Source organism: Scatophagus argus, chromosome 14, assembly GCF_020382885.2.
Source record: "Scatophagus argus isolate fScaArg1 chromosome 14, fScaArg1.pri, whole genome shotgun sequence".
In the NCBI taxonomy this organism is placed as follows: domain Eukaryota; kingdom Metazoa; phylum Chordata; class Actinopteri; family Scatophagidae; genus Scatophagus; species Scatophagus argus.
The window spans coordinates 1142617-1167263 of record NC_058506.1 but is presented as its reverse complement, the minus strand read 5'-3'; the positions used below and the strand labels follow the sequence as shown (position 1 = coordinate 1167263).

The following is a 24647-nucleotide window of genomic DNA, read 5'->3' as shown; positions in this document are numbered from 1 at the left end:
TGAATCCTCGAGCAAGCAGACAGTGGCGAGGAAAAACTCCCTTTTAACAGGAAGAAACCTTGAGCAGGACCATATATTTAATCAGAATCAGAATCAGAATTGTCTTTATTGCCATTATAAGTGAAGAGGTTTCACATTACTGGGAATTTGTCTTGGTGATTGGTGCATACATAGAACGTAACGAGTAACATATAACAGTAGAATAAAATAATATGTGCAATGCCACCATACAGGTCCACAGAAATGTTTCCCCACCATTTTCAATTAGCACATATTTCCCAAGCAGTGGTTGTTGCTTGTTTTGACAGTGTTGTTGACAGACTGTTTTCATATCATACTGTTCGGTCTGCAGTGTCACAGAGCTCACTGTAAACTTCTGGTTTTGAAACTCACCAATGCACAACCACAGATTAGCTGTTTATATAGCCTATATTCTCTCTCAACTAATCAGACTGAATAGCATGCATATGCACGTTATGATTAACAGGACTCCAACTTGTATTATTGTTAGTGCTGAGTCCAAAGTGATGTTTTCCAATGGCTTCTTTAGTCCAACCTACAGTCCAGAACCCAAAGACTGTTCATTTACTGTCATAAATGACAAAGAACAGCAGCACGATCTTACATTTACAAAGTTGGAACGAGCAAGTGAAATGGTTGAAACAATCAATAGTTAATTAATTACTGAATAAAATAACTAATTTTCTTCTTGATTAACTAATAAATTAATGGACTAATCATTGCAGCTCTAATTAAATAAATAACTATAATATATATATATGATATTATAAATGAATCCTGATAATAATAAATAAAATAATAATAATAACAATAATAATAATAATAATAATAATAGGGTCTGGGCCCTTCTGTGAGTTGCAGGGGGGCTGGCGCTTATACCGGCTGTCTACAGGCAAGAGATGGGGTACACCCTGGACTGGATGCCAGTCAATCACAGGGCTGACTCATAAAAACAGACAACCACACAGGCACACACTCACACCTAGGGGCAATGTAGAGTAATTAACCTAATGTGAATTTTTTTGGGATTGTGGGAGGAAGCTGGAGTACTTGGCGAAAACCCACTCAGGCACAGGGAGAACATGCAAACTCCACACAGAAGGGCTCAGACTGGGATTCAAACCTCAAACCCTCTTGCTGTGAGACAGTGCTAACCACTGCACCACTGTGCCACCCTCAATTTTTTAATATTGTTGTGAAAAAATATTGTGAAAATACTAATCAGATGAATCAATAGAAAAAAATGTGGGGAAGACCAAAGAGATTGTGGTCGACTTCAGGAGAGGACATCCCCCACTGACCATCAACAGTGCTGCTGTGGAGAAGGTGAGCAGCACCAAGCTCCTGGGTGTTCATCTCTCCTGGTCTGCCAACACTACACTGCTGGACAAGAAGGCCCAAACACACTTCTACATTCTCCGCAAATTGAGGAGGGCACGAGTCCCATCCACCATCATGTGATCGTTCTGCCGGGGCACCATTGCGAGTGTCCTTACTGGCTGCATCACTGTGTGGCAAGGAGGCTGCAGTGCCCCCTGCTGAAAGACTCTGCAGTGCATAGTGAATACAGCCAGTAAGTAATCATCGGTGCCCCTTTGCCCTCCCTCACAGACATTTTCCACACCCACCTCACAGCAAAATTAAATTGCTAACAGTTGTCCTTATACTCCACAAATCCACAATTGTTAGTTTAAACAAAAAGGCTGTTAGAATCTAGATGAGAGAGATGATCTAAAAACAACAGTAAAGTATCAACACACTCATGTAGGAGTGGTTTCTTCCTTTGTGTTTTTCCCCTCTATTTTCCTCTCATGCCAAACTGTAGCACAGTACTCATCATGCCCCCAAAGTATTACGTAATGTGGCTCTGGAATGAACACTGCATATCATTATACTGTGCACATTCATTATGGAGAGCTGAATACTTAGTACAGCTGAATGTAATATTCACAGTGTCACATGTGATTTCATGACATGAGCACTAACAGAGGGTGCTTCTTAAGGTGCAGTATGACTGCTGTAAGACGTATTCACTGTGAATCAAGATACCTCCAGAGCCTCAGAGGATATCTAATCATTGGTTTAGTATTGTGAGGGCTAAGGTGGACAGAGTTCATAGTATTTTATTATTCAACCAGAACGTTATGCTCCCAGGATGCAGGGTTACTTGTGGTTCCTGGAGTCAGCAAAAGTAGAACGGGAACTGCAGCCTTTAGTTATCAAACTTCCTTCCTATGGAACCATGTTCCGGCTTCCGTCCAGGAGGCAGACCCCCTTTCTCTACATTCAAGAGCAGACATAAAACCTTCCTTTTTGATAAAGCTTATAGTTAGGGCTGGCTCAGACTGGCCCCTACTTATGCTGCTATAGATTTAGACTGCTGGGGATCTCCCATGATGCACCGATCTCTAACTCTCCTTCCACACATATTCACGTCCCATCAATGCAGGTCACTAACTTGACTTCTTCCCTGGACTCTTTGTGCTTTCTCGTCTCTCAGGTTCCCATGGATTGTGTCTGGACCTCCTGCTGTGGTCCTGCTTGACACCGACGACTGTTATTACCACCTGTTATATTTCTGCATTATTACTACTACTACTACTACTATCAAAATCATTATTGTGAATACTGTCATTGTTTTTCCAATACTCTATTGTTATCGCTGTTGTTATCCATCTCTGTTTGTGTGTACCCCCCCCCCACACACACACACTCTCTTGCCCTCTCTCTCTCTCTCACACACACACAACCCAACTGGTCAAGGCAGATGGCTGCCCACACTGAGTCGGGGTCTGCTCCGAGGTTTCTGCCTTGTAAAAGGAAGTTTTTCCTCACCGCTGTCGCCAAGTGCTTGCTCATGGGTGTTTTGTTGAGTCACTCTAAAAATCAAATTAAAGAGTCTAGACCTGCCCTAATTGGAAATTGGAAAGTTTAATCTTATATAGTACTGTGCACAAGTCTTTACAATAGATTTGCTGTTTTAGCAATGCTATAATGACCATAACTATTTTGCAGTCTCTGTGTTAGAATACCAACCAGAAAATACTGGAAATGTGTGTGCAGTATAAAAGTAAAAAAAGTAAAACTGAGGAAAGGTCCCTCCAGAAAAACAGCTTCTACTGTCTTAAGTGGCAAGTATTTAGTGTGACCTCACCTTACACTTGAGCAATAGCAGGAACCCAGCTCTGCTGGATACACCAAACGTATCATATTTGATACATTTTTCAGCCCTCCACGTGAGTACTGTAATATTTTTTCCCTGAAAAACCTGATGTATACAATCAGATACATGCAGTGCACAGATATGATATGTGATTTATTTTTTGTTTGTTTGTTTGTTCAGAGGGACCAATAAAGGCTCCAATTTCAGAGAATTGGAATTTTCTGTCAATTATTTAATGGTTTGGGCTTTACAGGGTTAAACTGAAATGGAACCCTAATTGATATTATTGCTAACACCTGCTAATTCATGTTAAAATCACTGCTGTGAAAAAGGTCTATTACACCAGGTTTGTCAAAGACATGCTCAAGAATTATATTGAATGAATTTAACTTATTGGAAGCTTGCTAATATGTATAAGACTAACTTTCAATCACATTATTCCATTCAAACTGCCAAAGATCATAGCATTTGACAGACATAAAATCATAATTTTGCATCAGCAAGGCCACTCTCAAAGGGAAATCAGCAAACACATTGGATACTCAAGATGTGGTATTAAAGCTGTTCTAAAGAAATCTGAAGTATCAAGAGAGGGCAAGGACAAAAAGGACTGGAAGGCCAAGAAAAGAAATTTCTCAGAGTTTCTTCTTTAAGAGACAAGAGAGAAGATGTCCAGCAAGGACCTGGCTCAGCATGTAGAAGCTTCATTTGGGATGCCAAGTTGACCCTCCAAACAATCTTGATCAGGAATGGACTTTGTGGAAGGGTAGTAGCCAAGAGCAAGTACAGACAGGTTTAAATTCACCATGCCATTTCTTCTGGAAAGTGCCTGATTGGGAATGGTTTTATTTTTCAGCATGATAACGATCACAAGCACACTGCCAATACAGTGAAATCATATTTGGAGAGAAAAACAGCTCATTAAACACTGACAGTCATGGACTGGCCTCCACAGAGTCCAGACCTGAATATTATATCACTTGAACAGAGAAAGAAATGAAAGACAGCCTAAATTTAAAGAAGAATTCTGGGAAAGTAGCCTGGTATAACAGAAAATTACTTCAGAAAACTTCATGACAGTCTCCCCAAAAGAGTTCAAGATGTGCTCAGTGCCAAGGGAGATCACACTCAATACTGACTTTTGCCTGTTGAAGCCATTTTATTCTAAAAATTGTGCTTTTTTTTTTTTTTTTAATTTTGTGCACATATTTCCTGTATTTTCTGTTTTTCTGTGTTTGTTTTTTGTTAATAAAGAGACCAAAAAATAAATATAGATGGTCATTAAAACTGCCACAACAACAACAAATCTAATGGTGGTCTAAGACTTTTGCACAGTACTGTAAAACATGTGACAACGCTATCATATATTCTTCCAAGACCATTACTCAAAACAGAATGCAATATGCTGGAATTACAGTTTAATGCATGTTTCTCTTTTGATTTTACTTTCTGAGCGAATAAAGGAAAACAAAGTGCCCTTCCCAAAATTGAAGACTATTACAAGGACTGAAAATCTCAGAATATCACTTCATATCAGCACACTGATGAAGTATTTGGTTCTAGTGGTCATCAGTCACATGCACACTGTCACTGTACCCCAATGCAATCAGTACTGCTCCCTTAGTTTTTACACAATTTTGTGAGATAGACTAGCAACCTGAACTCTGCTGCTTCCACAATGCATGCTGGGATAGGCTTTAGCTCCTTAATCTGAAAACATCTCTATGAGAAAGCAGTGATACTGAACCAAAACAGTGGCATAAGGCCAAAACAGTAAGCTGAATACACTCAGCAGAGCTTCTAAATGACTATGCAGAATGTGAACTACAGCATTTAGGAGTCACAAGCTACCAGTGATATCACACGAACTACGGCTGTACATAATAATTCTGACCACAATGCTTTCATACCTCCCAGACTGAAGTGTCCAGGGAAAACTCTGCTGATGTGAGAATTCAAGAATGTTGAAATGTAAGAATGGACCTGATGATTTCAAGTAATTTGGCTGTTCTCTTATTCAGGTATTCTTGAAATACCTGTTTTTCAAGGATTCTAGTTCCACCAGACTGTGTGACATGCTGACACCATTCTGACTGATTTTTATTTTACCTACGTACAGTCAGAATAAGTCAGCACAGAGCTACTCATCAAGCAAGTCACTCAGTGTGAATATTTTTGCACGTGTAATCACAAATGTGGCACATTAGAAGAAAATACAGTGTCTTCTAATCTGTACAAGTAAGAAGTAAATAAAAAGTAGGCAACTTGAAGGGGGATAAGAAGGGACACAATCCTACTTGTTTTTATCCTCCAGAGGTCACTAATAAGTAGACCAGGTAAAGACCCAGAGGCCAATCTATAACCCACAAACAATTGAGAATCTTTACATTTTCAAGAAGCGTTTCTATTTCAACAAGTGCAGCATTTACCTTTAAGGCACTAGCAGTTCAGGAAAACGCACAGGCCAGCTGAATGCCTTGTAGCTAGCATGAAGCAAGCCAGCTAATCAAATCTGCACATTCTGCAACTCGAGACAATGAAAAAGATACATTCTCACAGAGAGAGAGATGTCAGGGAAATAGGTGAGTCAGAGAACGTTTCTCAAGGCTTGCTTTAAAAGGAAACAAAAAGTAGACAGTGAAAATAGAGCTTTTATTAAGGAATGGAAAGACTCTCACATGTTCATTCTTCCCACGAGCTGTGTAAAACCACTATGTCTCCTGCCTATGTCCCTCTTTTCTATAACTTGATCTCTGAATGGATGTATTCAACTCCAGTGTTGTCAAAAAACAAAACAAAAAAAAAAAAACTGAACAGAAGAAGCAAAGTTTTTCTATCAGGAAAATGAACATGGTTTATTCTTACTTTTAGACAAACAGCTCCAGTTAAATTATATCTCTCATATTTAATTACATAACATAGTTTAAAATCTCATTGTTAACAACCTTCACAAAGCTTCATAAAGGTATTGTTTATTGGCTGATATACTGGATTGATTTACAACTACTGTGACTTGGCCACAAACGCAAACCCACACACATAAGCATACATGTAGACATGATATCTGCCATGTGATGACAAAAACAGCAGGTCAGATCCTTTCAATCATTTCCTTTCACACTACCCTCAGTGTAAATGAAACGATCATCCAAATGTTTGTTAGTACCCGCAGATTCTATTTCTGACAAACAGAATCACAACTTCCATCCACAAAGCACATCTAGTGTTACACTTTCTTCTCACTGAAGGTAACCACTTTGGATGAGGCACTCTGAGTGAAGCGCAGCACAGCAAGGCTGGCTTGGTAATGGCTTTCATGCAAAAGACAGCGTGAATATTTCACCAGGGCTTTCAGGATATGAACAACTTAAATGACCAAAGGGTCTATGCTACTGCCACATATGTATTCTACAACATTAAAGGAAGAGAAAGATATGTCCATCTTTAACATTCTCAGCAAGGACAGCAGGCTAACTCTTACTGAATGTAGGCTATGCCTGCCAATGACAATGAAAGCTCTGTCAGTTTCACTTTGAATGGTCTGCACAAAAAGTTAGTTAATTAGTTGTAAAAGTATGTGGTCCTAAACCAAAGTACTGTGTACTGATGATGGTGCTGTATGGAGAAAACCAGTAATATACTTTTTGTATATTATCAACAATGAATGGCTAATGTTTGTTGCTTCCTGGTGTAGTTACCCTTATTGTGACATTCATATTAAATAAAAAAACATTTATTGGTTACTAAACAACTAACACAAAGCATATACCCTACTTAATGACATACATAACAACAGTAACAACTCTGTATGAACTACATACAAGGAACCATGCTTATGTCATCTTTAAATATCATATTCTCATGAACGAAGGCGCTATGTCCCTTCACGCATTTATTTTCTCCTATAAAATACTGCAGTTTTGCAGCTTGCACAGAATTTCTGAGATAATAATTAGCTTGCAACCTTAGTCCAGTGGACTGCACAGCTTTCACTAGAGCTCGTGTGCTGTGTGAGCAGAGTGCTACAGCAGAGCCACGAGCCGACTGAAAATAGGTTCAACCCAACTTCTGCTGCCATATCTCAGCAGACAGGCAGCCAGGCTAACCTCTAGTTTGCTGACTGGCACGCATGAAGTAGTTGAGGGGAAGAGGTGAATCATCCTCAGATACACATACACACTCACACTAAACATGACGACTGATAACAAGGCACAATAAATATATGCTGAAGCCATCCTATAGCGACAAAGAAAAAACAATCTATTCAACTCTTCACGTCAAACAAGGTGATGATAAGGATGATGAAAGAGGACAGAAACAAGTGTGTGCACATGCAAACATTTGGAAATCACAGAGACAGAGCTTCTTTCCTCCGGTTTCACTGCATGCCTCATTCTCCCTCAGTGCTCATTCTCTCTCTATCTCAGACCATGTCTCTTTCTCAACCTCTCTCCAGTGAATCACTCATTCCTGCTGTGTCTCTTACCTTAGTGGTGACAATGCAAAGACAATCCATGCTGGCCAGACCAAAAAAAAAAGAGTTCTCAACCTATGCTCAAATACATCACCACTAATATCACCACTGAGGGAAAAAAGGGAAGATGGAGAAAAAAGATAGCAGTGCGAAGTAGCGAGGAGGAATGATAAAAACAGGTAAGGGTTGCTGAAGAAGAAGAAGAAGAAAAAGAAGAGGGGGAGGAGGGGAGAATGGAGCACGCACACTCACATACGCGCGCGCGCACACACACACACACTCACACAAGCTGGCAAGGGAGAAAAGCCACGACGGACAGACGTTACTGCATGTGGGCCTCTTGTGAGGATTGGGATGCCTCCTCCACAGCGCTGAAGGCAATCAAGATTCCTAACGCCATCTCAGAGCGGAGTGTGCGTCATCAGCCAAAACACACGCACACACACACGCACACACACACACACTGAAAACGCTTAGCAGCTGGCCTGGCCAAACAAACTGAAATCATTCCTTAGCTTCTCTGTCTCTCTCTCTCATTCATTCTGTCTCTTGTTTTCAGTTCTCCCTCTCCTCCAGTCTCTCTCTCTCTCTCTCTCTCTCCTTCTCTCCTGTCTGCTGCCTGAGCGACCTAAGCAGCGTTATGGGAAGAGAGAGAGAGCGAGGGAAGATAGTGAAGGACGCAAGCGTCAACTCAGTGGATTGAATTCGATTCCCGTGCTCTCTGTCTCACTTGCTGTTAGCGGCTGTGGCAGAGCGCTGAAACTTGATGATAACACACTGGTTGTGATTTCAGCTTCCTTCCACTGATTATGCGATAGACTTTTTATTGTGTGTGTGTGTGTGTGTGTGTGTGTGTGTGTGTGTGTGTGTGTGTGTGTGTGTGTGTGTGTGTGTGTGTGGGAGGGGGCTAGAGAGAGAGAGAGAGAGAGAGAGAGAGAGAGTGAAACATAAAGGAAGAGAGGTTTGACTAGTATGACAATTTAAAGATGTGGGATGCTGGGATTGAGACTTACACTAACAATTGCCAGTATTTGGTGTCAAAAATCAATTACAAATAAAAATTCAGTTTCAGTTTTACAAATAAACAAGCAACGACTTTTAACACTCAGGAATTCCACCAAACATCAACTCCCACAATGCAAAAAAAATGCTCCCCCCCTTCATTAGCTGGCTGATGTGTTCTTCAGCAAGGCACTTAACCCCCCAATATGCTCCCCGGGTGCTTGATGCTGCCCACTGCTCCTGTGTGTGTTTCACTGCATGTAATTTGCCGGGTGTTGCATGTGTGTGTTCAACTAAGGATGGGTCAAATGCAGAAGATGAATTCAGTGTATGTATGTAAAAAATATATATACTGCCAATAAAGCTGATTCTGATTCTTCTTAAAAGCCTGATTTCCTGAGCTCTCTGGCTCCACAAGTGGCTTGTTTTAGTATTACTGCATCATCAACATCCCTCTTATCATAGTGTTGACATGCCAAACATACACAAAGACATACACAAGAACTGCAATGCATTGCTGATGAAAGCAGTAATGCCACAACGAAATAAAAATGGCTGTTCCCTTAACGGTTACTGATGTGGAAGAGACGCCACACTGTGGAGTAACAGTCGGTTCAGAAATGATAATAACTTCATTAAAGAAGCCCATCAAATGGTTTCAAGAGTTGATTTGACACATGCATGTATTTGTGTCATCTTTTAATGGCTATTCAAGCATGCTACGTTTTGAAAAGCATTTATTCTGTCAATGAGTTTTTGGATAGAAGTGTAACATTTTCAACCAAATTCAGCCAAAATAATTTATCCACACTGTAGCAGCAGACTTTTCACTGCCACCTAAAAAGCACACTTTCAACTGCTAGTCTCCACACGTGTATTGTCATCCCAACGTGACCGAACCACCTTTGACTCAACAAGACATGCCGACTGCACACTTCCATCTACTACAAATATTTGATGAGATGCTGAATGATGCATCTCAATCGTGGCTAATGCTCACAGACACATGATAGGAGTAAGTTATAGCAGTCCAGGAACCATAATGTGAAAGCAGGAAAAATTCTCTATGTTGATAAAAGACAAAACAGACCTAATCTTTGCAGTGCTCCTAATTAAAAATCCATCCATCCTCAACTAGCCTTACAGTGTAGTGTAGCACAGTGTAGAACAGAGCTGTGTTTCAGTTAAGTTTTACTTAGGCAATGTAAGAGGAAAGGTAAGGACTAAATCAAATTAATAAAACAGTGACATTAAACTGGTTGATAATGGTACTGATATTTGATATTGGTTTCTCATTTTCACATGAAATGATGAACATTAATTAGCCAAAGGACAAAATAATATTGACAGCCATACCATTAACTCAATGGTATGATTAATTAGATGACGTGATAAGTGGGAGTGTCATTTGACACGTATAAAAACACCACCAAAAACTAATAAATAACTAAAACTACTAATCAGCTTGAAAAAATGACCAAATTGTGCCACCTTTGGTTTGTCATTAATAAAAAGTCTGAAGGTAGAGATACAGTCACCCCAGTTTGACGGTACTCATGTCTATTCTTCAGCAAGTGTTTTAAAAGATTTTCAAAAAAAATGCATTAGATGCAGCTCTCTTTTGAGATACTTAATTTAATTCGCTGTATGTAAAGACTTTATTACAGTGCTGAAGTAAATAAAGGAGATAACACAGCCATATGTGTGTTATTGAGAAACTTTGGCTCAGTTTCCTTGTGCCGTAAATTAAGAATCACTAACCTTTCACGTCAGCCAGTTAGATCCCAGCTCCCAGGTAAACTTAGCCTTACTGATGTTTAAACCTTCTTCCTCTTGAGACTATTAGCTTGTGAGCACATTTCCCCCCCCACCTAAACTGTCCAGGTACCTGTATGCTGGAGCCATCCCGGTGGAGTGGTGTGTTGCAGAATTTGACCGTGATCACAGCTTTCATTTGTTGTCAAAGCAGCACCTCTACACTCCCAATCTCTTGTTCTTACTGAACACACTGACCAGCTCAGACTCCCCCTGCCAGAGCAACAGGGCTAATCTTTTCAGGTGATGCGGCTCAGGCAGCTTCAACTTATTGCATTAGAGAGAATGAATGCTTTAACCTCCTTTGTTAGGGCTGCCACTCATATATACAGACTTGGTGTGACAAACTTGGATTGGTCTATGTGCTGTATGTGACCAACAGTGCTGACAGTGCTAACAGCTTACTAGAGAGCTTTACTCAAAAGCCTGCTATACTTTCTGACCTTGAAGCTGTGCCGGTGCCTGAACCCTACACATTCATTGCAAGTCACTTTCTGACATGCCATTGAAAAAAATCATCAGGTATGCTCTCGATCAGTTTTGTTTCGCAGAAATTAAATGAAAAGAAATGCAGCATGACCTTTGTGCATATTATTTATGGATGACACTAATCATTTAAGGAAGCATGCCTGGCAGGTAAAATCTCCGCACTGGTTCTTTTTTCTTTAAATAAGATATAATTCCTTTATTAATAGCACAAACAGTAGCATATTTTCTACGGATATACTGTATTTCTCACTTTTTTTATTTTCTGAACACCTCAACATAATACAAAAAAATACTTAAAGCTACTGACTGAAAAGAACAAATAGTATATTCGGATGTCAGATAACCACAAATAGGCGCAAAAAGGAGCAAGATCAGTCATCTTTACAGAGGCTGGTCACTCAATGCTCTGTCCCTGATGTCCACAGAACAGTGATGTTAATGGCACTTCAGTCTTTATTCTGGACCCAAGCCCTAGAATCACTTGTGCCTTTCTTGCTTTCATACACTCATTTACATTTGTGAACTCACTATGGTTGGGCTTGCGGAGCTACAAATTGCTTCTTTAGGAACAGTTACACTTCTGAGAAAAGATGCTTTGCATGTCATTGCAGTGTCCTACCATCCCATTATAAGCGATGATAAGATGAAATGAAAAGACTAGATTACTGAATGAAATGGACCACAGTGGATGCTGGGTCACTTGGTGTGATGTACAAACCTAATGTGAAACACAGACACACATAGAAAGAATGTATGGCTTCCAGAGATGACTCACCACAGAGGCCTTGGTGCTGCTCTCTCCCTGCTCCATCCCACTAGGCTCTGAGCTGTTCTGCTCCCTCTGCTGGGAACAACAAACAGGTGCATAACACACTGGAAGTACCACCAAAACACTGAGTCTTTCAGGAAATTAGCTTTTCATAGCCTGAATGAATTGTAGATCAGTCAAATACAGGTTGGTGCACTGCATCAGAGGTTTACCAATGAATACATTTTGGGTTGCCACAGTGAGCACTAAAATTCTTAAAGATATAGTATATGGTTAATAAATAAATAATAAAGCTTTAAATGGAATCTGAAATGTTGACAGTTAAGCAACTAATAAAAATATATTTGACATTTAAATGCACAAGAATTACAGTTGTAAGGGTTATGCAAGAACTGGCACTGACGGAGTCATCATCAGCTGCTCAGTCTGTCTGCTGCTTTGGTAAGTCTTTAATTAGTAGATGAGATAGTGTAAGCCTATATGTGCCTGCGGCAACCAAAAATAAATCCCTGGCACACTTAACGCAGGTCTGCATTATCCCTCCCTCTGTTTATAGCAACAAGCCTTTAACACATAAAACGTAACTTCTTTGTTGTTTTATTCAAGTTAACAAATCAATTTAGCTTATGTCATGTTTGTTTTCTAGCCGTTTATGTCTTCTAACATGCCTAATGCTGTTACGTTGTTGAAAACATTTGAAACACTGACAAGATAATCAGCCAAACTGAACGGGCAGGATAATAAATGTACAACACAACATTACACAACATTTTAATGCACATGAGTTCAGAAAATAACTTATTAACTTATTCATTAATGCATTCATTCATTCATTCAGCATTTTTTTTAACTTTCTTTGGGACTTTTTCTGGTAGACCTTTTGAAGAGACGACAGTGAAATGACTGTGAGAGATGCATTAAGGTCCCAAGCAGGTTGTGAAGTCACCACAAAGCCCTGAGAGAGGATGTTAGCTGGAATCTGTTTTTGTACAGCAACTAGTTTTACTTATTCGGGGATTATCATCAATAACAGAAAGGATTAAAACTAATTACTGATAAGTTATTCCACATGTTATCACAAAAAATTATCAAGCTCCTGATTACTTCAGTGTTTCTGTTTTTATCTTACATCTATACAAATCTAACCCACACCCTTCGAGCTGCGTAAACAAAATATTTTTAGTTGATAATATATTTGAATAATCCGTGTGCACCCTGTTAATTCATTTGCATGAGACCATCTGCCATGTCATTATTTGACAAGACATTTGCCTAATCTTCAGAGGGCTGACTGTGGTAACAGAAAAGGGGATATAACAGCAGTGTACCGTGACCTTATGGTGGGGTCATCAGTCTCAGAGGACTCTTCTAATCCCTTTCACTTATCCCTATTCTGGTACTGCTGGATAGTAGTAGTTTAGCTGTAGTAGTAGTTCTTACTGTAACACCAGGCTATTTTGAAATCTATAAAGAACTTCTACACATGATATGTTAGGAAATGTATATGCTCACTTCCATCACTCCTTTACAGTGAAAAGTACAGGTATGACGCACAAGGTTTGACAAATAGGATTACTACAGGATTACCCAACTGGTTGGTCCCATTCCAAGCCAAACATGTTATTAGTAACACAACTGGTGTGTACAGAGACTGTATTTTCTCACTTAACAAGAGTCTCCATCAACCGAAAACCAAAACAAAAGCAGCATCATACCAGGAATTATTTTAGCCTATATCAGGTTTATGGGCAAACCTCAAAAGGTACTGACCTACAACTGTCACGCTTTAATGTAAGGATGTTTCTCTTTGTGTGATGAACCACTGTAAGGATTCACTGGTCCCTTCTGCACATACAGAGTCTTTAAGACATATGACACTCAGTTCAATAATATCATGAAAACACAATACAATTATCTCTAGTACATAGATTTAACATGTACTGTAGTATATAGCACTAACTTGCTGTCTCGACATAATGTAGCTCGTCATAAGTAGTGTACACTTTATAATGTTAGAATGGCAACTCTAACTTCAGCCTATATGTTTTAGGACAATTACTCTTTATTTTGTGGTTGTTACAGCACTCCAATACATTACATTTTACATCTAATTTAAAGACCAAAATAAAAATCAAGTCATTGCTTTCTTTTGCTCTCAAAATGCAGTATGTCTGTCTTATAATGTAAGATATAAGGAAATAAGAGGCATAAAGAACCACATTATAGATGCAAGATTTTTCTTGGTAATCATTGGATATTTTCATTAATCATTCATGCTTTTCAGTCCTTCATTGCCCTCAACCAAACTCTAAAAGCTTTCAGCTGATGTAGGAGATGCACCCTGTTCATTGATGTGCCAGTACAGTGTAAAGTGTTCTGCTTTGCGTTATACCATAATCTGCAAGTAAACTGAAGCCCATGTGTATTTGACAATTTTCAAATGTAGCTGATGGAAGCTTCTGGGTTTAATGTTTACAACTGGATGAACAGTCAGGATACTGCTGCTGCAGATTTTATGAGCTGTTGTTAGGTGTGGGTAAAATGGAAAAATAAAATCTCAAACTTTATTAATGCCATAAGTGAAAACTATTCTTCATCTTTCAGATATTTGTGATATGTGAATACTGCTGTGTAGTATTTAAATTTCAGCAGCACAGAATGATGATTGCATGATACAGGCATCATAGCAACAACCCTGATACATCGCCAGTCCTTTGTTTAATGTCAAGTGTGTTCCGGGTGTCAAAAATTCCTCATTACACTCCACAAGAGTGCACAAGAGTGAGCACACATCACCCAGAAAAATCAACAGAACAATTAGGAAAAAATGAATTCATTTCTTTGTTACTTTTTGGCCAACTGGGGGGCAGCGAAAACAAGTTGTGAACACAACACTGCCATATTATTGTCTTTCAAAAGCGAAACATTTAGAGTGTATCTGCGTTAATCTAATGATTGTCCACTTTCAATGTTCAATGTCTGTCTGCTCTAGTTTTACTCTTGACTCACTCCTGAGGAAAATACCTGGCTCTGTAGTTGCTAAATGCTGGGGGCAGCCGGGGAGCAGCTGTGGCCTAGAGGTTGGAGAAGCGGCTTGTGATCGGAAGGTCGCTGGTTCGATTCCCCCGCAGGAAAAATTTGAGTGGAGTGATAATGTCCCCACCCCCCTGGCTGATGTGCCAGCTAACATGTCAACCCCCAATATGCTCCTGTGTGTTTCACTGCATGTTGCATGTGTTTCAATCAGCGATGGGTTAAATGCAGAGAAGCAATTTCCCAGCTTGGGATTAATAAAGTAACTTAAAAAAATAAATAAATATTCACCTAGTTGTCAGCCATGTTTGTCTACTGTTTGCTGCTGAGAATGTAGCATACAGTGGGTTTATTAGAGCTTCTTGTCTGAAAACAGCTGCTATCAGAACGGTGTAAACGGAGTAAACAGTAAAGTTGCGGGCCAGACAGATAAATACTGACCTGACACTCATCACAGAGTATGGATGTGCAAGATTACCGACAAGTCGTTAAGCGTTGCTACTCTCAAACTGTGCACCAAAAATTCTACCTGGATATTAAACAAATGATCAATATTCGAAAAATGTATACATGCAAAAAGTGCATGTAGGACACCATAGCGGTCTAGTCGGTGTCATCTATGTGCTTTGGCGCTATACAAAATGGATGGATGGATTTGCATATTTTGTTTGAAGAAGCTGTTCAAACCCTCCAGCCACAAATATCTGTATTTTTTCCCCTCATGACATGGACACAATTTCTCAAAGACAGCATATTTCATTCACTGTTGGTTCATGAGTTTTGAGTGTCTTTGTTAAACCTTTTTTGCTATGATTCCACAAACTTCAGTGGGTTTCTCATTAATCCAATAAGATGAGATTGGTTTGTTTACAACCCTGATACTGAGTTGGGAAATTGTGCAACACATAAATAAACCAGAATGTGATAATCTACTAATCCTTTTAGATATATACTCAATTGAAAAGAGTACAAAGACAACATGTTTAATTTAACTGATTTTTTTTTTCATTGATTTTTGTAAATATTTGCTTACCGTATTCTGAATTTCATGCCTTTAACATGTTTCAAACAAGTTAGGGCCAGGGACAACAAAAGACTGAGAAAGTTGTGAAATGCTCGAAAAGAAACACCTGCTTCGACCATTCCACAGGTTAACAGTTTCTATGGTAACAGGCCAGAGTAAGATGATTCAGTATGAAACAGGCATCCTCGAAGTGATTAGCAAGAATGGGGCGAGAGTCAAACTTGGTGAAACACATACAAAGGATATTATAACATGGGCTCAGGAACACTTCAGACATCCACTGTTGTTTGCAAAGATTGCACTCTATTTTTATTGATGTTTTTCCCAGCATTCTATTCCATTACATTTTTTGGAATCAGGGTTGTACAAGACTTTGCCCAGCAGGGACACAATTATACCTTCTCAATTGAAAGTGAACTAAAATACCTAACTACCGAGTATTTTTACCGAACTAAAAATAAAAAACCTCTAAAATAATACGTCCAAGCATAACTAAGTGGACTTTGAATCTCTTCACTGTACCAGCTTGGTATAGGAACAAACAAATTGCTTGGTATGTCCTCATGAAATGGTTAAACAACTACAGTAATATGTCATTCAATAAACCCAAGGCAATTTAAGACTATTTCCAATTCCACTTGGAAGTCTTGTGACTTTTAGTCTCTAATGTAGGTGGAGCTCCAAAAACATGACATATGTATTTTATATTTCACATACTGCCCATAATGCAACTCAGTAACAGACAGACAACAGCAGACTTCATTATGCTCCATTCAGTTATTGTGAAGAAGCACAGAAAGAGCAAAAAGTGGACTGAATTTTCTGAGTGACAGTTCTGTGAACCCAAGCTGATGCTGGATTATGAAGAAACTTCCTCACTTGCTACTTGTTGTTGTTCCGCAAGTCATTTACTCTTGTAATTTCCCACCTTTTTTTTATGACACTAATGCCTTGAGCTTTGTAACATTAGTACATTAATAACACATTAGTAACAGCTTGTATTAGACTCTTCCTGCCTCCTAAATGGCCCCTTCTAACCTACAAGTGATCTGAACTTAAGGCATAAAATCGTTAGAGGACCACTTGTAATGACAAGGCGCAGTATTTTCACAGTAATCAGCAAAATGGCCATCTTCATGTATATCTTTGTGACTGATAAGCCTGTGACTTAAAATGTTTAATTTAAATTAACCTGCTTTCGTCAGGCAGGACACTGCATGTCCAGCATCACGTTATATGCTTTTGAGCTGGCAGCTCAAAAGACAGCACATCTCTCTACAGTGACTCAAGGGCCTTTTTAAAGGCTCTGACCCTAATGTTCAACATGTCTCCGGATTCATGCTTTGCTGTTGTTACTGTTGCTACTGAAATTTGTCAACCAGCTTTACTTCTGCACATTTGGAATGACTTGAGCAGACAACTGAGCCATAGAGAGGTAATTCTCCAGTCAGTCAGAGGTGTTGCTGGGCAAAAACACTGTGTCAGAGACTCACCTCCTCCACGGCACAGGCAGAATGTGCAAGCTCAGTGTTTTGTATAGAAACACCCTTCTCCCACTTCTCTGCCATGTGGTTGACCTCCTCCAGCTTCTCCTTGCAGCTCTTCTGAGTGTTTAGTAGTGTGACTTCATAAAACTCCTGGATATCTACAAGAAAACACAGTCTCATCAATGAAATAAACAAATTTGTTTCGGATACCTGTTTAACCTGAATCAGCGCTACAGTTTAACTCTATCAAATGATGGAATTGGCACTCACAGTTCACAGTTCAATAACAATGTCTCTGCCTGTGGTTAGATCCTGTGCAAACCCAAACATCCAAGGGCATTCATGAGCCAGAAAATGCATATTCAAGTTTGTTTCTGCATTCAAGCTTGTTTCTGAGAACAGTGTTCTCAGCAGCTCAGATTTTTATGTTTTGTATCTGTGTATATGTATACAAAAAACAACCAATAAGTGCTGTTAGAGTGGTTAAAAACATAAATGGTGCAATGCTGGATTAATCGCCAGTGTGAAGAAGACAGTAATTAATAAGATGTTAGGGAGGACTTCTAATGCATATTTACGAATGAAAACATGTATAGTGGGTGCAAACCACTGCTGATATGCTGCCAGATATAAATACACACCAAATATGGAGGCCATTACTGACTCCACGGTTTTAACTTAAATTTCAACAAAAGCTCCCTTGTGCCTAAACAGCAGAAGGTGTTCATCTGCATTGTTCTCAATTCTCAGATGATAAAATCAAACCTCTTCTCCCAACATGTGAATATCATTCTTTTACCTACTGTATGACTGTATTCCTTTGGTCAACCAATCCTTATACTCAACATGTCTTAAAGGTGGGAGGGAACCAATGTGAACACTTAAAGAACATGCTAACTCCAAAATGAAAGGAGTCACCAGCGACAGAACCTGGGATGTTGTCGCAAAGAGGCAACAGTTCTGTTCTCAACGCTTAGGTTAAATTCTCAATTAGAAGAAGTTAAGAAGGGAGGCAATCAGCTTGCTGTCTACCCAATAAACCAGGTTTTCAGTATTTTCATTCAATCTTTTCTTCATCTCTTTCCAGCTTACTTCCGTATCACAGTTATTATTACACTCTTGGTGAAAACCCAAGAGTGGCTCGTTGGTCTAGGGGTATGATTCTTGCTTTGGGTGCAAGAGGTCACGGGTACAACTCCCGGATGAGCCGCTCATTGAAGCTCTTAAATTAAAAAGGCTTCAGGTCTGCCAGGTGAGGGCAGCCGTGGCCTAGAGGTTGGAGAAGTGGCTTGTGAATGGAGGATCGACTGGTTCGATTCCCCCACCCGACATGTGATTAATGTGACAAATGCTCCCCCCCATTAGCCAGCTGATGTGCCCTTGAGCAAGGCACGCAACCCCCACTTTGCTCCCTGGGCGCTTGATGCTGCCCACTGCTCCTGTGTGTTTCACTGCATGTAATTTGCCGGGTGTCGCATGTGTGTTCAACTAAGGATGGGTCAAATGCAGAAGACGAATTCAGTGTGTGTATGTAAAAATATATATACTGTCAATAAAGCTGATTCTTCTTCTTCAAATATTCCTACAGTCAGCCATAGCAACACTTTTTTTGCAAGTTACTGACCTAAGTTCCATAAACAGCCACATGCAAATACCAAAACAGGAAACACTCATTAAGATAGAAAAGATAAGATTGTTCAATAGAAAGTTTGAGTTCAATGCACGAAATGCAAACCACAGTAAACAGACATAATGAATGCGGTTGTGTCATTGCATTGCACCATCAACCTGCGATACAGCATTGTGGAGTGAGAGCCTTTGTGCAGAGGGTGAGAAATCGGTTAATAAAGACAGGTGTGGAAAAACAGACAGGTCTGCACAGAAGTAAAACAAAGTGTGGAGATGGCCTGGCTATGTGAGTTGAGCTCACCAACGTGGAAGTTTTTGGTTTGGGGCAAATATAGTGAAAGCTACCTCAATTAACAGCTGGACTCAGCTGCAGTATTTTGGCCATCATATAATGAGGCATTTAATGTTGGCATTTGGTATAACTAGTTTCTTGATCACAGACAGTTTCTTGGAATTGTATTTGTAATAATAAGAAGACATTTCGAAAAGCATTTAGACAAATAGACACAACAGACACAAGGTCCTCGGACTCTTAATTTAAATAATACAAATCGTTTTTTAATCATAACACTGAAATATTAAAGGAAAAAAGTGCTTCAATTAAACCTTTTTCTGTTGGTCCTGTGGATTAATAAATGTTTACCGTGCCTTATTCTGTTATATGCTTTGGTATAATTCATAATGTTATAATCATGTAGAACTGGTTGTTTGTCTCAGTACTGCACACTAGAGATAGAGGTATCATGCATAGTAGGAGAAGGACACCATATCTCGAGTCACTCTGACCGACATGCGAAGACACTGATACACCACCCCTCCCCTCTGGCTTGAGTGGAAAGGTGTTGAGACTAACAACCAGTGTTATCTTAAAGTATATATAATGATGTACTTCCTTGAGTGCTTTAGATCCCACTTGGCGTTTGGCTGAAACAGACTTGTACTCTGTGGCGGGATCTCCAAAGATCTTTGTTTCTAAATAAATAACTCTGTTTTAAGGCTATTCAACGACGCTATTTAATTCTTTCACATCAACCTACTCGGGGAAGCAAGTGTGCTTCAACAGTCCTTATTAAAATTATGGCAAAAGTATTAGGAATTACTGATATCAGATGAAATGGCACATTTTAGTCAGAGCCAGTGACCATACTGGTGCAAAAATTTACACTTGGTCTAATTTGACTGAATGTCACTGCTGAATCACTGCTTTATCATCCTCACTGCATGAACATCTTCTGAATCAATGGACACTTCCTATCACAAAGCAGATGCTTTGTACAACTCAAGTGAGCTCTTTGTTTGACATTTAATTCAAATGCTTTTGTTATGGAATGACTAGCCATAATTTACCAAAGACTAGAATCATAGCAAGTGATCTGTGACACCGGTCTAATGCCTTGGCTCTGCAAATAAAAGACTCATTTACATTTAAATAGATCTCAGTAGAAACAAACCATTAGTATTCATCACCACTAGACACAAGATCATGTTTCTGTCCCAGTGGCAAACAAATGATTACACACATCTGTTTTAAGAAACAGAAAATAAATAAAATGACCTCAGTAGTAAATATTGATGTAGTTTTTGTATACAAACAAACAAAATCAGTTTATATTTTTGAACTGAAATGCACACAAATGAGCACAGCAATATTTATGCAAATCCCCAACAGCTCGAGAATGATTGGTGTACAGCAGGGCGAGTATATGTGTAAGAATTATGACAAATGTCCTATTTAGCATGTCTTTACAAAACTAAATAAGCTCTGACTTTTGTTTGTACAGAATTAAAATAAAACTACGTTATGAGATAACAGCAGAACTCAATTCCATGTCACTTCCACGAGCACTGACTCTTTACCACATTACACTCCTAAACCATCAAAACTGCTCTACTAGTTGTGATCATCAACGGCTTTTTATAAACAAAGCTCAATGGAAGTTTCAGTTTAAAATTACAGCGGCAGAAAGTTGTCGAGCGTAACTTACAATGCAGTAAAACCTCCCTGCTCTCTCCAGTCATGCTGCAGTGTTGCTGTCCTGTGAAACAGTGTGCCGTGGGGAGGACCAGATGCCTGGTGGCAAGCTAACACCGAGCCTAATCCTCAGACATAGAGGACGCCTGTTCCCTTCAATGCAGACAATGACCTTCCACCCGGCATAGCTGATTTCTAATTCAGCTCTCCTCTGGGTAATGTGCTTAACACAGCCAGCAACTCTCCCCTTAATGAACAAATCTCCACTTCTTCCATCAACAGATGATGTTTCAACAACTCATCAACAATCAGACATCCACTTTCTACATAGTCTGGTTTTTTTTACACAAATGTAGTGTTTATATTGTGCTATGTACAAGTCTAGGATCAGGCATTAAGGACTTAATACAAAGATAGTGATTACTAGCTCAGGAATGGCCCATTCATTCTTTGTGCTGCTGAGCTGCTTTAGAGACGGCAGCTGGCACGGTATTCCAGTGCACATGGCTTGCATGTAAAAAGCATCATGAGCCTTGCAGAGACAACTTCAACTGTATGTCAAGTGCAGGGTTAGCACATGTCTAATACAATGTGTCCTGCTGGGAGTCTCCACTGATGAGGGTGATTCCCTTCTCTGAGATAGCTATAATAAAAAAAATTGTTTTCATTACAGATTCACCTGTTCATTTTTTCTATATTTTTTTTTTAATTAAGTGATACATCATATTGTTTAGAAAATATCAAGATGATTAAACCCACCCCAGTTCCCAGAAGTCATTTTATTTATACATCCCAAGATCATACATCACAATAGCTTATTGTGCTTTACAATCTGTACAGTGTAATCTGTCCTTTGATCCCCAATTTACAATTTAGGAGGGATCCCTCTCCCAAGACGGACAGATGTGCAACAGATGTTGTACAGAACATACCATCAAAATCACACACTTTTTTTTTTTTTTTTTTTTACTTACAGTCTTATTTTCCAATTAAAGTGATATAACACAGAAGCAGACAAAAGCACCAAATGTTTACATTTGGAACTGAATCTTTTCCTTGACAAAATTGTTGATAATTAAACTTCCATTTATCGCCCGATCAGTTAATTGACTATTTTGGTGGCAGCCATCAACAAAATCACCAACATCAGCCTATCGATTAATTTGATTTCAATTAAAAGAGAATGAATTTTTTCTGTACATTGAGGTACAACAAATATTTGTTTAGTACTGCTGTTGTAAACAAAAAGAACATCAAGGTGGGAAGTGGAATGGCCCTGTGAAGAGACACAGATTTTTCCCATGTTTGAGAAAGGAGAAATTGACTACCTTCTTTCTTACATTACAGATGGGTAGGTCTTTATAACCTTGGTTGATTTACAACTAAGTAAATTAAACTTTCATGGTTTTTACAGATTTTAACAGAGTTCTGTGCAGCATGCAAAATTACAAGGTAGGTAAAAATTCAGCAAGTTATATAACAGGATAAACTGCTTGCTAAAATGTTAAACCATGTAAATACACTTTAACAGCGAAAGTATCTGTTAAGCCCTTGACTTTAACCATTAATACAAAGGCTTTTCAGAAAATACAATGACAAAATCCCAGTCTGTGTTTCACATGTAAGGTTCTGACACAAAATAACGCTCAGCTGTAGAGTATGTTATATTGCATCAAATATTATTAATTAACTAATTCAGAATTCAAGTAATATTTAGGTGTTTTTAAGACTAAGGTCTACTTCAAACAAAGACAATGATTTCTATCTATTCTCGACAGAAGTGAGAGACTCACTGTAAAGAGTGAATTCTGATGATTTAAAGAAGAATTTTGTCTGTCCGTGGTAGTGATGACAATAACCAACAAATAAGCAAAGTGGCTGTTCTGTCTTCTTCCAGTATGTATTGACATTTATTTCTATTTTTCTATTTAGTCCAATACTGTGTCAATATTCCATCATATGTTTTACAAGTCAGTAGAAAAGTGCAAAAAGTACAAAAGTACAAGTACAAAAAAATATATATATCATGGGTATTGGTGACAAATTCCACTTCTTTGGAATAGTTCCAAGGTGAATGGTACTCAACCGTTGTTATGACTGAGAAGAACTGGTGTTTGGTTTGTAGTAAACTGTCAGTCATTACTGCAAAAATATTGCTGTTTTACATAAGAGCACATTGTATGTGCACATTCAAAAAAAAAACCAACAACAAAAAAAACTTTCCAGCTAAATCTCTAATGCGAACTCAGGGATTAAAAAAATGATGTGATTTAATATCATTTATCACAACAACTCTAAACTGCACAAAAAGAAGGACTGAAATTACATATCTGTAAATATATTTCAGTAGGTAGGTTAGCGAATCACAGCCAGTCTGGTATGATGTAAGATAGTAGAGAGTTTCTGTGTTAGGGGCAGAGTTTTTAAAAAAATATGTAAGAACAAAGTGCTGTGGGTTGTGTCAAAGGGAAAAAAACGACATACTACACACATATTTTAATGGAGGTCAGTAGAGAATTGTACTCAAGTACTGCTGAGTTACTTTCCAACACGTATTGCAAAAGCACAAAACAGTAGCTCATTAGATCAGTAAGAATATTTGATTGACTATAAAGCTATTTTAACGAGCTAGTTAACCTACACTGCATAGTGCATAACAAATGTTTATTACTGCCATTATTATTGGAAGGTATTTATTTTCTCTGGTCAATTTGATTCTTTTGGTTTTCAAGTAGCTGACAGTGATGGTTTGCATACTGCTCCTACCCCTTTTGGGTTTGTTTCCTAGGCAACCCTGCAGTGGATCTGAGGAGATTTGCCTCCTCTCTGACATGTATATTTCACATGCGACTTTACCAGTAGCTTCCTTTAACAAGCACAAAATCCCACTGACACAAAGCATTTTTAAAGAGAATACACACACACACACACACACTGTCACAATGCTGATCTGCTTTCTTCATGCTTATGTAATGGGTGGGTGGAGTGGGCTGTGGCTCACAGTGATGGCTCCTGTGTAGAACTGCATCTTTGCAGAGCGATTATTCCAGCTGCATCCCCTCCCTACAGCTAGCCCTCCTCCACAGTGACTAAGGTGCCAACAAATCCTTCTATCTCCCAACATACACAGGCTACCAATTACTGGTTATACATCACTCCTCACTCCTCTGGCTCTATCCTTCCCAAAGGAAATAATACTGGATAGTCACAATGGTGGTGTTTAAATGAAAGGAATACATGCAGGAATGCAGTTTTGTAATCTTCAAGTCTAGGATTTAAACAAGAGCCTAATTCTTGCAATTTTTATGAATCTTGGGGAAGACAGCAAATGAATCAATGAGTATTCTGATAATGGTTAGCATTTAACTTATAAAAATCCCTAATATCAGCTGATCACAGCTCTTCAAAGTTGCAGCTTTTCTCCATTTCAAGTCACTAAAGATAATTAAAAATATTATTCATTTTGGACCAGATAAGCAAGACATTATAATAAATGTTAAAATATGATGTCCTGGAATTTTGTAGCTGAAGTGATTAACTTTTTAATAAATAAATAAATAAATAAATGACTATCTGTGAAAATGCAGCCAGAATTAATCTTTATCAACAATGACATTAACTTTAAGCTTTAGTTTGAACATGAACATTATCTACTGTTTTATACAGCCAGAAATAAAGTTTAATCTACAGTTAGTAGTATGCAAGTTAAAGTTAAGTTTTTTTACTGGTAAACTCCAATCAAATTCCACTGCAGAAAACATGTGGAATA

The 24647-nt window shown here is 38.8% G+C and overlaps 1 protein-coding gene across 14 annotated transcripts in view; it reads right to left on the bottom strand.

Moving 5' to 3' along the window:
* Nucleotides 1-24647, bottom strand: part of dlg2 (discs, large homolog 2 (Drosophila)) — a 174311-nt gene that overhangs the window by 125858 nt on the left and 23806 nt on the right. For 11 of the 14 annotated variants that reach the window (XR_006845155.1, XM_046409776.1, XM_046409780.1 and 8 more), the window contains exons 3-4: nucleotides 17284-17435; nucleotides 11740-11808 (exon numbers count right to left, since the gene is read on the bottom strand). Coding sequence is in view for 13 of the 14 variants with exons in the window: in XM_046409776.1 (XP_046265732.1) it covers nucleotides 11740-11808; nucleotides 17284-17435 (221 nt within the window). In the remaining variant the exon portion in view is untranslated. Of the gene's footprint in view, nucleotides 1-7670; nucleotides 8052-11739; nucleotides 11809-17283; nucleotides 17436-20891; nucleotides 20959-24647 lie in introns of those variants that run through there. The other 3 variants (XM_046409782.1, XM_046409778.1, XM_046409794.1) reach the window with 3 other exon arrangements.